Raw genomic sequence first — 12,494 nt, forward strand, 5'->3', positions numbered from 1 at the left:
GGATATTTTAACAGGCTTTTTCACTGTTTTCTTGACTGAACGATTCATGGAGAAAATAATTACAGATTAATTGGTAAAAAAAAAACGTAATTTGTGGTTGCAGCTCTTCTGTGTTTACTGCCTCATCCACATCCATCAACAATGTTAAAACTCACTGAAGAATATCCAGAGCGTGAGAACATTTAAAGTTATTTTAAAACACACCAGCAGCACTGAAGCTACAAAGTTGGCACGATCAAATAAATGGGAGTTGACCTTGTTGGGTCGCTGGGCTGATGGACAGTCCTGGTGAAAGCAGTTTTTGTGTTTATTTTGACATTTCTCTCAGTTCTGCATCTCAGAAGGGAAACAAATGGCCCACAAGCAGCACTCAGCAGATCTGACACTGATGGCTTTATTATGAGAAATGGCTGGAAAATGGCACTGGACTGGAAAGTGACCCCACTCCCAGTGACGTCGGCTAAAACCCCGTCATAACTCCGCCGCCTGAACTTCAGCATTTCAAGATGACAAGAATGTTGAACATTATAAATCGTTGTTTTTAGAATGAAGGTCCTGGGAAGGCTGGGTGGCGTCCAGTCCACCTCGAGGCTCGCACTAAGCCGAGGAGTCACTTTCAGACTGAAGTTACTTGTGCTCGATGTGTTCAGTCTACAGGTCATGCAGGTCTGCTTAGATAAAGTGCCGTTGTTTGAATGCATGCGGTGTTGAGCCACAGCAGGCTGATGAATGCCTGCGCGCACAGGCAGAAATACCCTCTCAATCCCAATTTCTCTTTGGAGGATTTTCAAAAGGGTGGAGCACTTTGTCTTGCCTGGAGTTCACAGGGTTGTTAATACAAAGTCAAGGTCCGCTCGGATTCAAGCACCCTTAACAGAAGCCATTTTGACTTTATGGATAATTGTGTTTTGGGCTGTTTAGAATTTTATCTCTGTGCTGTGAATCTGCACTCATCTGCCTTCATCCACCTGGCCGTCCTCTACCTCACCTCTGCGTCTGTGTCATCACTGCGTTGTTGTTTATTTCTTTTCACTAAAGCTCTTCTTTTTTCAGATAAAAAACTTTTTCCATTACATTTTTTTCTGCTAATCATTATGTCAACACTGGGACAAATTGGTTCAAACGCCAGAAATCAATGAAATAAATACATCCCAGAGTATCTACTTCAGAGAGATAAAGACTAGCTTTTCTCTCTTGAGGCAGTGATCAAAGTGATTTGCATCCTTTGCTGAAAGATCCTCATTCATCCATTCAATGGAGCCGTCTGTCAGCACTGAAAAGCACAACATCCCTTTTATGTTATTGTTGATAGAAACTGGTAAATTATAGTTTAGGGAATGCATCAGAACTGTACCATTAAAATGCCAAATGCTCATCCTTGATTGGCCGGTGAAACCATCCAGGGAACTGGAACAGGCCTGCAAACGAACAGCCTCCATGTTTAACAACCACAAACAATAGATTTTTCAGCAAATGAATGGAAGCTGGATGCACAGAAATCTATATGTGCCATGTGAGACAGTTACAGCTGACTGTTTGTAAATGTTTCTGGTATAAAGATCGGATCGGGCGGAGGCTGAACTGCCATTATTCATATAATGATTAGCTCAAGATTGTTGTTAGCAATTAATTATGGTTAATTATGTTGCCGCTTCCTGTCACTGAAAACATGGGGGTCGAAATACTCTACAGACAACATGGATTGATCTATTACATAATTAGATATATTTTCATTTAGATTAGCTTCAATTTTTCATTCTCAAAAACATTGAGCATTGTTGATTTTTAGGAAATACATGTTTTGTAGCACAGCACCAGCACTTCACTCAGACTGAACACAAATGATATAGATATAGAGATATACTCAGGATGTATTTTGTTAAGGTTATAACAGTTAATGCCGGTGTCATTCAAACTCTGAGCCCCAAAAGCAGGCTTTGTGTGAAGGCACCCCTGTAATTACACCCATTGTCTAATAGATCATTGCATGAAGATTCCCCATCAGCACCACACTAAAATACTCTAAAGTGAGTATTTCAGGTCTTTCCATTGAAATGATCTTGTATCTGTGGAGTTTGGCTTTAATAATGAGGCTTCTATCCTAATTTACTTTAAATAAATCAAATATATCAGATCACTGTGCGCTGACTGCTAATGTTTGTCAGTTTGCTGGTCGTTCGTCCTTCATTTTGCTCCCGAGTGAGATATCAAGATATATCAGCAGCTGGTGGACACTTTGCCATGAAATTGTATTTGCATATTCCTGTTATCTAAAGGATGCTTCCCAGCGTTTTTTGCGAGGCATATTCACACTCTAATCACATAATAAAATCTTTGGATTCTGACGTGGCCTTCTTCTTAGCACCACCCTGAGAAATAATTTTCAGTATTGCTTGGCCTGTCCTAGAGTTCTCACTGATCGGTGTAATGAACAGTGTGCTCTCCAAGGACAGCTACTGAGGCCTCAGACTTGTTGTCATATCGATTCTCACCCGATACTGACGGTCTTTAGAAATCACATTTCCTGTAAAAATGTCAGAATCCTGCAGCTGAACTAAAAAAACACACTGCAGGTGTATTTTTAGATACTTCGTAGATCCCAAGAAATCCTGAGCTCAGAGTTGAAATGCATGATGATGACATCCAGGGAAAGAGACAATTGGCACTGATGTGTTTGCCTGCTGATATGTTTGCACCTCCTCTGTTTAGACTGTGTCACAGAGGATGACGACACTGCCTTCCTCACACCTGACATCCTCTGCACTAAACACTTACCGAGACCTGTGGCTATTCATCAGCTTGTCAGCAGCAGCTGGCATCCATCACCCACTTCCACTCTGAGTGTCTTTTGCCCTCTGTTTCACACACACACACACACACACACACACACACACACACACACGGGCCATGAGGGTACTGAGGAGGTCCCTTCAGGCTGACACATCGCCTGGGAGATTGCATCGGTACGTGTGAAGGATGAGGCCACTAACCGTCTCTGTATTGTTGTTATTTCCTCTTGCAAACAGTTTTCTGTTTTCTTCCACACTCCAACAGGAAATGTATGGAAATAGGAAAAAATGCTGATGCCAGTGAATGGCCTATTTCAGGTCTGAGTGCAGCACTAAAGCGTGGCGGGCTCTGGGTACGCGTTATTCATTTTTCATGTTATTTTAATTTTAACATAAGAAAATCTCAGCATCAGATGCTTAGGAGTGGAGCTAATTTGTTGCTGGCTCTCGGTGGGAAAGAAGCAACTGGAGCAAGTAGAGATCTGAATAAAAAGACAAAATCTGGAGAAAATTTAAATTATGAAACATAGAATCTGTCACAAAATGAATGAACTCATGAATATTAACAATCTCAGTTAAAGACAGATGAGTGAATATACTGCAGTAGCACAGAGTTTACTACCAACCCTCTTTCACTGTGAATAGTATTTACACTGTAGTATTTTCTTATAATGTTCTGTCTACAGTATATTATATGTTTTACCAGCTGTTACCCTGCTACTGTTTATATTCTAATGTTTTGTTTAATCATGTCCATTTCATTTTACTCTTTCCACTTCAATTTGCAACTGCAGAAAAGTATAATGTACTGTGTCCTAGTGGCTGACCATGTGCTAGAAATGTTGAATAGAAATCTCTAAATTGGCCTCGAGCCAATAATTATATTATTATTTTTCTCTTGCTTATTTCTCTGATTGTCATACATGATTAAAATAAACTCTTGCCGTTATTTTCAATTCAAAGAAATTGCATGTAATTTAATCTGGTGAGTTTTGCTTAAATTAATCTAAAATTATTGATGAATTTGAAAAAAAAGAAACAAATATTATACACAACAACAACAATATTATATTGGTAGAAACTGAAAAATCCTGGCATTGTAAATGTACCCAACAGTAGCAATAGTTTGATTAAACATTTGATGTGAGTGCAGTCAGTCTGAAAATAAAACTTTCTATTATTGGGAACAAAAACATTACACATTACACAAACACTCATTTATGCAGCAGAAGCAGTGACAGGGATGTATTGAAACTTTTTTATTTGATTTTCTTTTTTAAGTTTTGTTGGGAACCACTAAAACATATGATTCATTTTAATTCTTTAAATATTCATGTTTGGGTGTTTTTTTCTGTGATGCTGATGAGAGGTTACTTACCCACAATGCACAGCGAAAAAGCCACGTAAACCTGAAGAATCATCACCGCCGACTTGCTAGCTCTGCCTCTGCAGAGTTTCTTAACATATCACAGATGTCCACATGATGCAACAGCCGTTTATCAGGTATTACACTCCCAACTGATTACCTCTGATTGTCAAAAATGCGTGTTTTGTTCAGGTTTGCTCACAACTTTGCCCCGAGTTGTGGGCATGCACAGTAGCTAGCTGCTAGCTCCTTAGCCTGCTAACGTTAATCGCTAGGAAGTGCTGGGAAGAAGCTAATGTAGTTAGCATTAGCGGCTAACGGTAGCTACCGTTACCTTACCTTTTCTGGTGTAGCCATGAAATCTGTGTGTGTAGCTAGTTGGATAGTTTTTCTACAATGAAAACTGACCTCCTGGAATACAGGAAAAACATTAAAAGATATGAAACGAGTGGCTAAGACGGCAAGCTGTCACGTTTTACGTCAACAGATTTAACATCTGTGCTAACTAGCTAGATAGCTAATATACATCCTATTTAACTAGCTAGCTAGCTAGTTAGCACAAAGGTCTCTCCTCTGTCAAACCGTTGTCGTAACAACAGCCTTGTTCTTTTTAGTTCATTAAACCAGACAGTATAAATAATATTGAATCCTTGAGGTTTCTTTGAAGTTCATAAAGCCTTCACATTCTGCCACGAGAGCGATGAAAGCATAAATAAAATGAAAAAACAACAACATAATATTCCCTCTAAGCACTTCCTCTGAACGCCCCTTCGATCAGCTGGAGCTGTCCATGGTTCTAACTACCGACCGCACGACCACCGACCACCTCAGGGTCTGTTGAACCCCCTACAGCTGCAGAGCTTCTTAAAGGCTGTAATTGTGCCATCAAAAGTTAAATGTGTCCCAGAGACCCGAGCTCATGTGTGCATGTTTAGGTTATTGCCAATAAAGGCATTAACTTTAATTAAAAATCTCATATTTGGTGATATTTCTCAAACATACTCGAGCTAGATGTTCATTTCAAGCCAGTGACTCAGTTTGCTATCAGGCTAACTGTGTATGAATAAATGGAGAAAGTAAATACTCCACCCACTGTTTAAATGCTTTGCACTGTTTGACGTTTTCCTTTGTAATGTGGATGTATGCAGGTGTCTAATAACTTGTAGCTGTACTAAACAGAGAGCCGCAAACCTCTGAGTCAGGTTCTGGTTTATGTTTCTTCCTGTCAAAGGGGACTTTTTGTCTGCCATTGAATGCTTGTTGAAGTGGGGATTGTTGAATCCTTAATGTTCTTGAATTGTTGAGTCTCTTAATTACAGATTTTGCTCTTGACCTGCTCTTTTTGTGGAAATGTTTATGGCGCTAATTAAATAAAGATTGATTTATATTTATATTTTGACATAACTGTGATTTGGGCTTAAAAAATATGCACAGGAAGGTTTGACTCGCACTGACAATGCACCAAGATCACTCACTTCACAGCCAGATTTCATCGGGATCTTGAACTGTCAGTGAGGCCATGATCAGTTTTGGTCACATTTAAGTGTTTTATTTAAGTGTTTGACACACAACATGGACTGAATTAAGGGCCCTGCACTGAACAACTGTACTGTTTGCAGGTCTTCACTGAAATTTCCAGAGCTATAAGATGTCAATGGTGTTGTTTGCCTCTGTGGTTCGGGTCGGGGATGGCCTGCCTCTCTCTGCATCCACCGACTATGAGCAGGACAAAGAGCTTCAGGAAACCAAGAGGCACCTCAAAGGTCTCTCCAAGAAACTCAGCCAGTTCCCGGACCGCTGCACGCTTAGGACTGGGCCGTATAATGTCAAGTAAGCCATGTGGGATGTTGATTTTGGATTCCCAGTGTTTAGACTTTCAAACCACACATTACCTAATTACAGCCATAACCCATTATATCTACCAAGGATATCCTGTTAAATGTGGATAACTGAATATGCTAGATAAGAACAGGATTTTCATGCTGATTTCTTTGAATTAAGCACATTTTTATTTCTAGATATCAAATGCAGTTTAAAGATTTAACTTAAGAGATTTTGATAATTTTATGGGTCTTTATCCGTTGACACCCATGGGTGATTAAAGAGTCTGGCTCTGACAGTGTTTCCGCTCTCTTCTTGACCCCTCTAACACAACTTTGATGGAAAAATGCTTTTTGAAATTGAGTGTTTTGACAGCTGGGCCTTCATTTAAGATGTCAAACTGTTTAGAAAAGCCCCGCTGGTGCTCAGGGAAATGCTTTGAAACTCTCTCAAATACTGTTTGTTAAGAGCTAATTAGTCTTATTAAGATAGAGAACGTGAGCTCAAAAGAAACCCAGAATCAGCCATTAATGAGCCAGCTATACTTTTCAACAACCAGAGTCTCCTTTGATAAGAGTTTCTTTAATCAATGAGAGCCTGAAGCTTCTGAAGAAGAGAAGGTCAGAAGACAGTGAAGGTCAGAATGAGGCAGCCAGTATTTAAAGTCACAGCTAATCTGTTCTGTGATATTCTGGGCCCTTTAGAGGCCAGTATCATTTACACTATGTTATATTTTTGTGTCATTAAAGCAGGAAGAGATTCTTTATATCACTGTAATTGATGACAGTTTTTGGAACACGTGTTTGGCTTGGTATACATCTTTTATAGGGTTTAAGAATATATTGTATCTAGTAGGAATTAAGGACTTTGAAGTGACCTTGATGTGGACTACTTTTTATTCACAAAATGTAAAATATTCATGCTGTAACTCACTTATGCAGCATCCTTTATACCAGGGTACTTTGTCCAAGAGTAATCTATCTACAGGGAGTGTCTGATATATTTTCTGATATGGTATCAGTAAAATATTATAGGGACTGTGCATTCTGTCCAGATATTTTGTCAGATATAATGTCTGGTGACACACTAGCAGAAGCTATAGTCTTTTTTTAACAGACCCTCTTAAAGGCGTCGTGTCGCTGATCTTGATTTCTTTACAGTGGCTCTATAGATTCCAATTCCAGATTATTGTAATCAACTTCAGAGCTCTGCATGGTCAGGCACCTGCCTGCATCAGTGAGCTACGACTGCTCTATATGTCCAGTGGGTGTCTGAGGGCTTCTGATGAGAGCTTGGTGGTTGTTCCTCCCTTCAGGCTCAAAACCGAAGGAGACCATGACTTTGAAGATTTGGCTCCTAAATTTTAAATTCTTTTTGGTTTTATCGTGAAGCACACTGTGTCTGATCTTGAAAGGTGCGATATGAATTACTGTAGGCATACTATTCTTAATATACTCACATCAGTATTGACACAACCAACTGGTAAAATGCCCTCCTGCTTCCCGCTGATAGTCAGTTGCTTCATTTCTGAGGCACAGCAGCTACGCAGTAAAATGCTGATATCAGATTCACCCTCATTCTTCAGATATCTTTTTGTTTCTTGTTTTTTTTTGTCTAGTCTCATGATAATAATCGCACCACTCGGTAGTGTTTGTTGACATCAGTTTAGATGTTGTTGTGATAACTGGCTTTACCCTAAATTGTGCTCTGAGCTATTCAGATAATGTAAAAGTCTTTGTATGCGGGGAATTTAATTTGTGCTCTGTGTAACAGTTCACACTGCAGGGCCAAAAGATAGAATGTCTGCTGAGGTGCATATGAATATAAATGTGGGATTGTGTTTAATTAGCTGTGAACGTGTGTATTTTAGACACAAATGTGCTGAAATATTGTTTGTACTTGGTTTAGAGCAGCAACCAGCAAAATCAGATACGCCATTGTGTAAACGGCACTACATTTAGCTCAGTGCCCGAATTACAGTTTCCCAGGGTTTCTGTGAAGAGAAAATAGTGTGTGAGAAGCAATGATGTTCGTGTGTGTGTTTTAGTTTCACAAGCTCATTGGGTGTTGGATACCTGATGGTGTGCACTGCAAACTACCCCAACGTGCTGGCCTTCTGCTTCCTGGACGAGCTACAGAAGGAGTTCATCGTCACCTACGACACCAAACGAATCAGCAGCGCCGTGCGGCCGTACTCTTTTATTGAATTTGGTAAGCTTCATGGAGTTTTACAGCCTGTTCAACTTCCTGTCAGCTCACAGCTCACGTATGATGGCAGTAGCTGAGAGTTAAAAGGCAAGGGTGTCTTTGTTCATCAATAATATGGGGAAAAGATTCTTTGCAATATAAGAAAACGTACCAATTTCTACTACAAAGTTAGCCTCATATTGAAGCAGTTTTAATTTGATTGAATCTTGTTCTCGCTTATTTCCCATTATTTTGACCATTTTTATAATCTCACCGGTATATTTAAAAAAAATATGTAAGGAACAAGGTACATTTTCTCAGGCACAACAAAATGTACTCTGGCAAATGTGGCTGCTACAGTTGTATAAAAGGCAGGTTTGGGGAAAATGGCTACGTCCTGCAAACATCCTAGCCAAACATTACAGTGTACCCTGAGTAGGGCTGCATGATTATTGCCTTTTTTATGAATCTGTGTAGTAATTTGTGATTATTTTGTACATTTTTTTTAGTCTGTAAAATGTGTCCATCACAACATCTCAAAGGTCAAGTGGACATATTCAAATTGTGTCCAACCAACAATTAAATACCAAAGATGTTGGATATGCAATGATAGAAATACATCAAACCCAGAGATTGTTTAGTGACTTAAACAACAAATCTATTATTAAAATATATGTTGAGTGATTTTCTGTTGATCGGCTTATTAGTGAATCATCTCTGATGTGTGTGAAAGACAGAAACCTTGCTTTAATCCTGCTCTTACATACCGATCATCTGTTCATAGGCCTTGTTTTGCTCCCATTGTTATTAACCACCTTGTTGTTGTGCTGACCGTCATTGATCAGACACCTTCATCCAGAAGACCAAACAGCGCTACAACAGCCCACGTTCCCTGTCCACCAAGATCAACCTGGCTGACATGCAGACTGAGATCAAGCTGCGACCGCCCTACCAGCTCTCCCCTGAGGACCTGCGGGCTATCAATGGATTCTCAGTGCACACACCCTCCAAATACAAGGGCATAGGTAGGACATGAGCTGCACACACGCACAGCTCATACACACCTTGTGCAAGTATGAAAGAGGTTTGCTATTGTAAGAGTCTGCCCACTTATTTTTGTTCTGATCTTATCGTACTCTCATTACTTGGCAGTGTTAACAGTGGCTGCACTGGTCTTTGTGGCACATTGACAAAGAAAGGTCACTGGTAATTTCCACACAATACTGTATCCTTTACCAGTGACATTGAATGCACCATGACACCTGTCATTTTTCTAGACTCTTCCACGTGGTTTAAAGGTGATGTACAGTATAGGGATGTGCATTTTAAGCAAAAATACTTGAATATTATTACTTAAAAAAAAACAAAAAAACTTAAAATTAATCTTTATCGCCTAATATTCTAACTGGCGAAAGTCTTTCAGCACAAAACAATCATCGTTTATCGTTTTAATAATTACTACTGAGGGATAGTTAACAGCTAATTTAGCATTTTTCTCATCATTATCTTCTTTGACTTTCAGTTATTATTCAGTTATTTTCTGAGCCACCGCTGCAGCTGAGCATCGTTTACTTTAAACTCGAGGGCACATTTTTTCAGCTAGAACCTTCTGGAGGCGTGACAACATAAAACCTGGATGAATATCACTTTAAACCGATTTGCTTCAAACAAACAAAAAAGCAACAATGCGCTAAGAATACTGTCTGGCTGGTTGTCAGATATATGCTCAGTCAAACGGCTCCACTGTTTCTCTGTTGCTCAGACCCCCCCAATCACTCAAGTTGTTCCAGAAAACAACCCCCTACTACGCACCATCACACCTCAGCTGCCCAAAGCTAAGCGATGCCACCTCGGGTCACTTAGAGCTGTTGTGTTCCCCCCTGACACGCTCTTCAGGGCGGCTCTGCACGCTTTGTTCACTCTCTGATGGCTGCCCTTGCCAGCCTCTGTCTTCTGTGAGCATAAATCATGTTGTCTCCAGTTGTACACAAATACAAATCTGAAAATACTAACGCGTCACTCCTTTTACCATGCTGGAATGTTTTAAAGACAGTGGCTAATACTTTCTATTGAAGGATTTATCCATTTATCCTGCACAAAATAGTTTTTATGAATACTTACATTTCATATAATGTATATGTTTTATAATGAGTGTGTGTATATTGTAATACACTCTCTCTTTTTGGAGAGCAGATCTTTTTTTGTTAATGCTTTTCAGAAGTTAATTTGTCAAGGCAGATTTTGCTGAGTCTGTATTACCGCGTCCTTTTCTCTCTTCCAGCTCCTACACAGATGTTGGAGCCGGTGACTCTCCCAGGCATCGTGTCCTGTGTGCTCAGTGTTCTCTGTGGAGGCCTGAACCTGCTGCGAGGAGTCCACGCTATAGAGAGCATACTACAGGTGAGGACATAACCGGGATGATATTCAAACAGATTTAGCTTCTCTTAAAGGGAAATTCCGGTTTCATACGACGTGAGTCTGATCCGTCAGTCTTATTAACAAACTGAGGTTAATTCCTGAGATCTTGGGATGTGGTGCTAAAAAGAAGTCAGACAGGGCAAGAAACACAATCAGTTGAATGATGAGACAAAAAAAACTTCCAGGTTAGGTTTTTTTTTGTAAGATTACCAAACCCTCTGTTGAAAACATTGATAACAGATTATAGAGCCACTTCCTTGCTAAATGTTGACATCATCAGTTTTCATCCCTTTCAGTTTGCACTGTGTTTTTTTTTTTAAGATAACTTTACTAATTGTGACTCATCACAACATGTTTAAGCAACTACCAAAATCTGATGTCGTTAACCTGAGCTTTCCTCTCGCAATACTGTGTTGAATTCATTCAACGTCGGTGCCAAGAAGTGCCTGTCTGCTGTCTGCCGTCCACTCTCTGCTTTGAAACTGTAAATGTCTACTAGACAAGAATAAATGGAATACAGGAACCTGAGAATTTTCCTGTCATATTGGTTTCATGACACTTTGTCTAGACATGGATCAGTAATGCTGAAAAAAAAACCCAACCTTTTTCTTCCTTTCTGCAGAATGACGATGAAGACTTTAATTATGTGATTGCCTTCTTCCTCGGCACAGCAGCCTGTCTTTATCAGGTAAGTTATAGTCTGCGGTAAGAGCAGCCCATCACTGACTGACTGGCTGACTAACAGCTCTGCACTTTACAGCTCAGCAGCTTGTCTGCTAGACTAACATTAGCAGAAGTTCAGTGCCTTTCACCCCACTTCCTTCTGTAACATTTTCATCAGCTCCTTTTGTGCAGCTCCTGATACTAAATGGAGCACCACAAATTGGTAGACTGACGTGTAGAACAAGTTATCAGACGGAACTTCTTACTTACAGAGCAGACTTATTGTCCCATGAAGGACATTAATGATGAAAACATGTCGCTCGTCAATGTCAGTTGCACAAAGTGTGCAGCATTCAGATTATTCTCTGCCATTCTCCTTCCAGTGCTACCTGTTTGCCTACTTCTCTGTCTGGAGGAACAGTAAGTCCTTCCTGGCCTTTGCACTCATCTGTCTGTCCAACATGTATCTTTATGAACTGAGAAACATGTGGCAGATCCTCTTCCATGTGGCGGTGGGGGCCTTCATGACGCTGCAGATCAAACTGAGACAACCGCTGGGAAAAGCGCCGGACTACAACGTCTGACAAAAACTCTAAACGCAACGGACAAACAGACCTTCAGGCAGATGTCTTGGACATGACCTAGATCGCTGCCGAGACGGCATTGGCCGGTCTGGGGGTCGAAGTGGAAACAAAAAAAACAATCCTCCCAGTTCAGAAAGAGAAACCAAAAATCTTGCAGCACCACAGCAGTCCTGTTGGCTCCGTCCCAGCGGACCGTGACAGATATCAGTGGGGACTTGGAGGAAACTGAGCCGCAGCCCCAAACATTTATGGAACTTATTGGATTGACTTTGGGAGATGTTTATCCCACCACTGTCTGATTAACATATGTACTTTTTAATTGCTTTCAGTGCAGCCATAGTTTAGATCAGAGTCCTGCATATTGCTACTTCTGCAATCACACACTCACTCTGCACTCGCAGGGTATCACAACACGACCCGTTATGTATGACACGTAACCCCACACATACGCTGTATACTCACCCCCCCCCGTAAAGCACTCTGGTTTATACTAGGAATGTATTGTTTAAATACACTAGCGTCCAGTACAAGGCTTTCCAAAATTACCAATTATGATTGAAAAACTAGGAAATATCTGATCAAAGTGTAAGTAACCAAGACTCAAATGTAGCATACATGACCCATACCTCACACAATGTGGTGTGAATGTGGTGCCCATCAAATCTG

The 12,494-nt window shown here is 40.3% G+C and overlaps 1 protein-coding gene across 2 annotated transcripts; it reads left to right on the forward strand.

Annotated features, from left to right (window-relative positions):
* Positions 1-4,196: 4,196 nt before the first annotated feature.
* On the forward strand, positions 4,197-11,874 carry sec22a (SEC22 homolog A, vesicle trafficking protein). Of its 2 annotated transcripts, none has more exons than XM_070837831.1 (7): positions 4,197-4,292; positions 5,775-5,985; positions 8,024-8,187; positions 9,009-9,188; positions 10,445-10,563; positions 11,204-11,269; positions 11,628-11,874. In XM_070837831.1, exons 2-7 carry the CDS (start codon positions 5,804-5,806, stop codon positions 11,826-11,828), a joined length of 912 nt encoding a protein of 303 aa, XP_070693932.1. In that variant the 5' UTR covers positions 4,197-4,292; positions 5,775-5,803; the 3' UTR covers positions 11,829-11,874. The 2 variants fall into 2 exon arrangements, with proteins under 2 accessions (XP_070693932.1, XP_070693933.1); XM_070837832.1 differs by lacking the exon at positions 4,197-4,292 and adding an exon at positions 5,058-5,090.
* The last annotated feature ends 620 nt before the right edge of the window (positions 11,875-12,494 follow it).

Source organism: Pempheris klunzingeri, chromosome 10 (assembly GCF_042242105.1).
Source record: "Pempheris klunzingeri isolate RE-2024b chromosome 10, fPemKlu1.hap1, whole genome shotgun sequence".
Taxonomy (NCBI): domain Eukaryota; kingdom Metazoa; phylum Chordata; class Actinopteri; order Acropomatiformes; family Pempheridae; genus Pempheris; species Pempheris klunzingeri.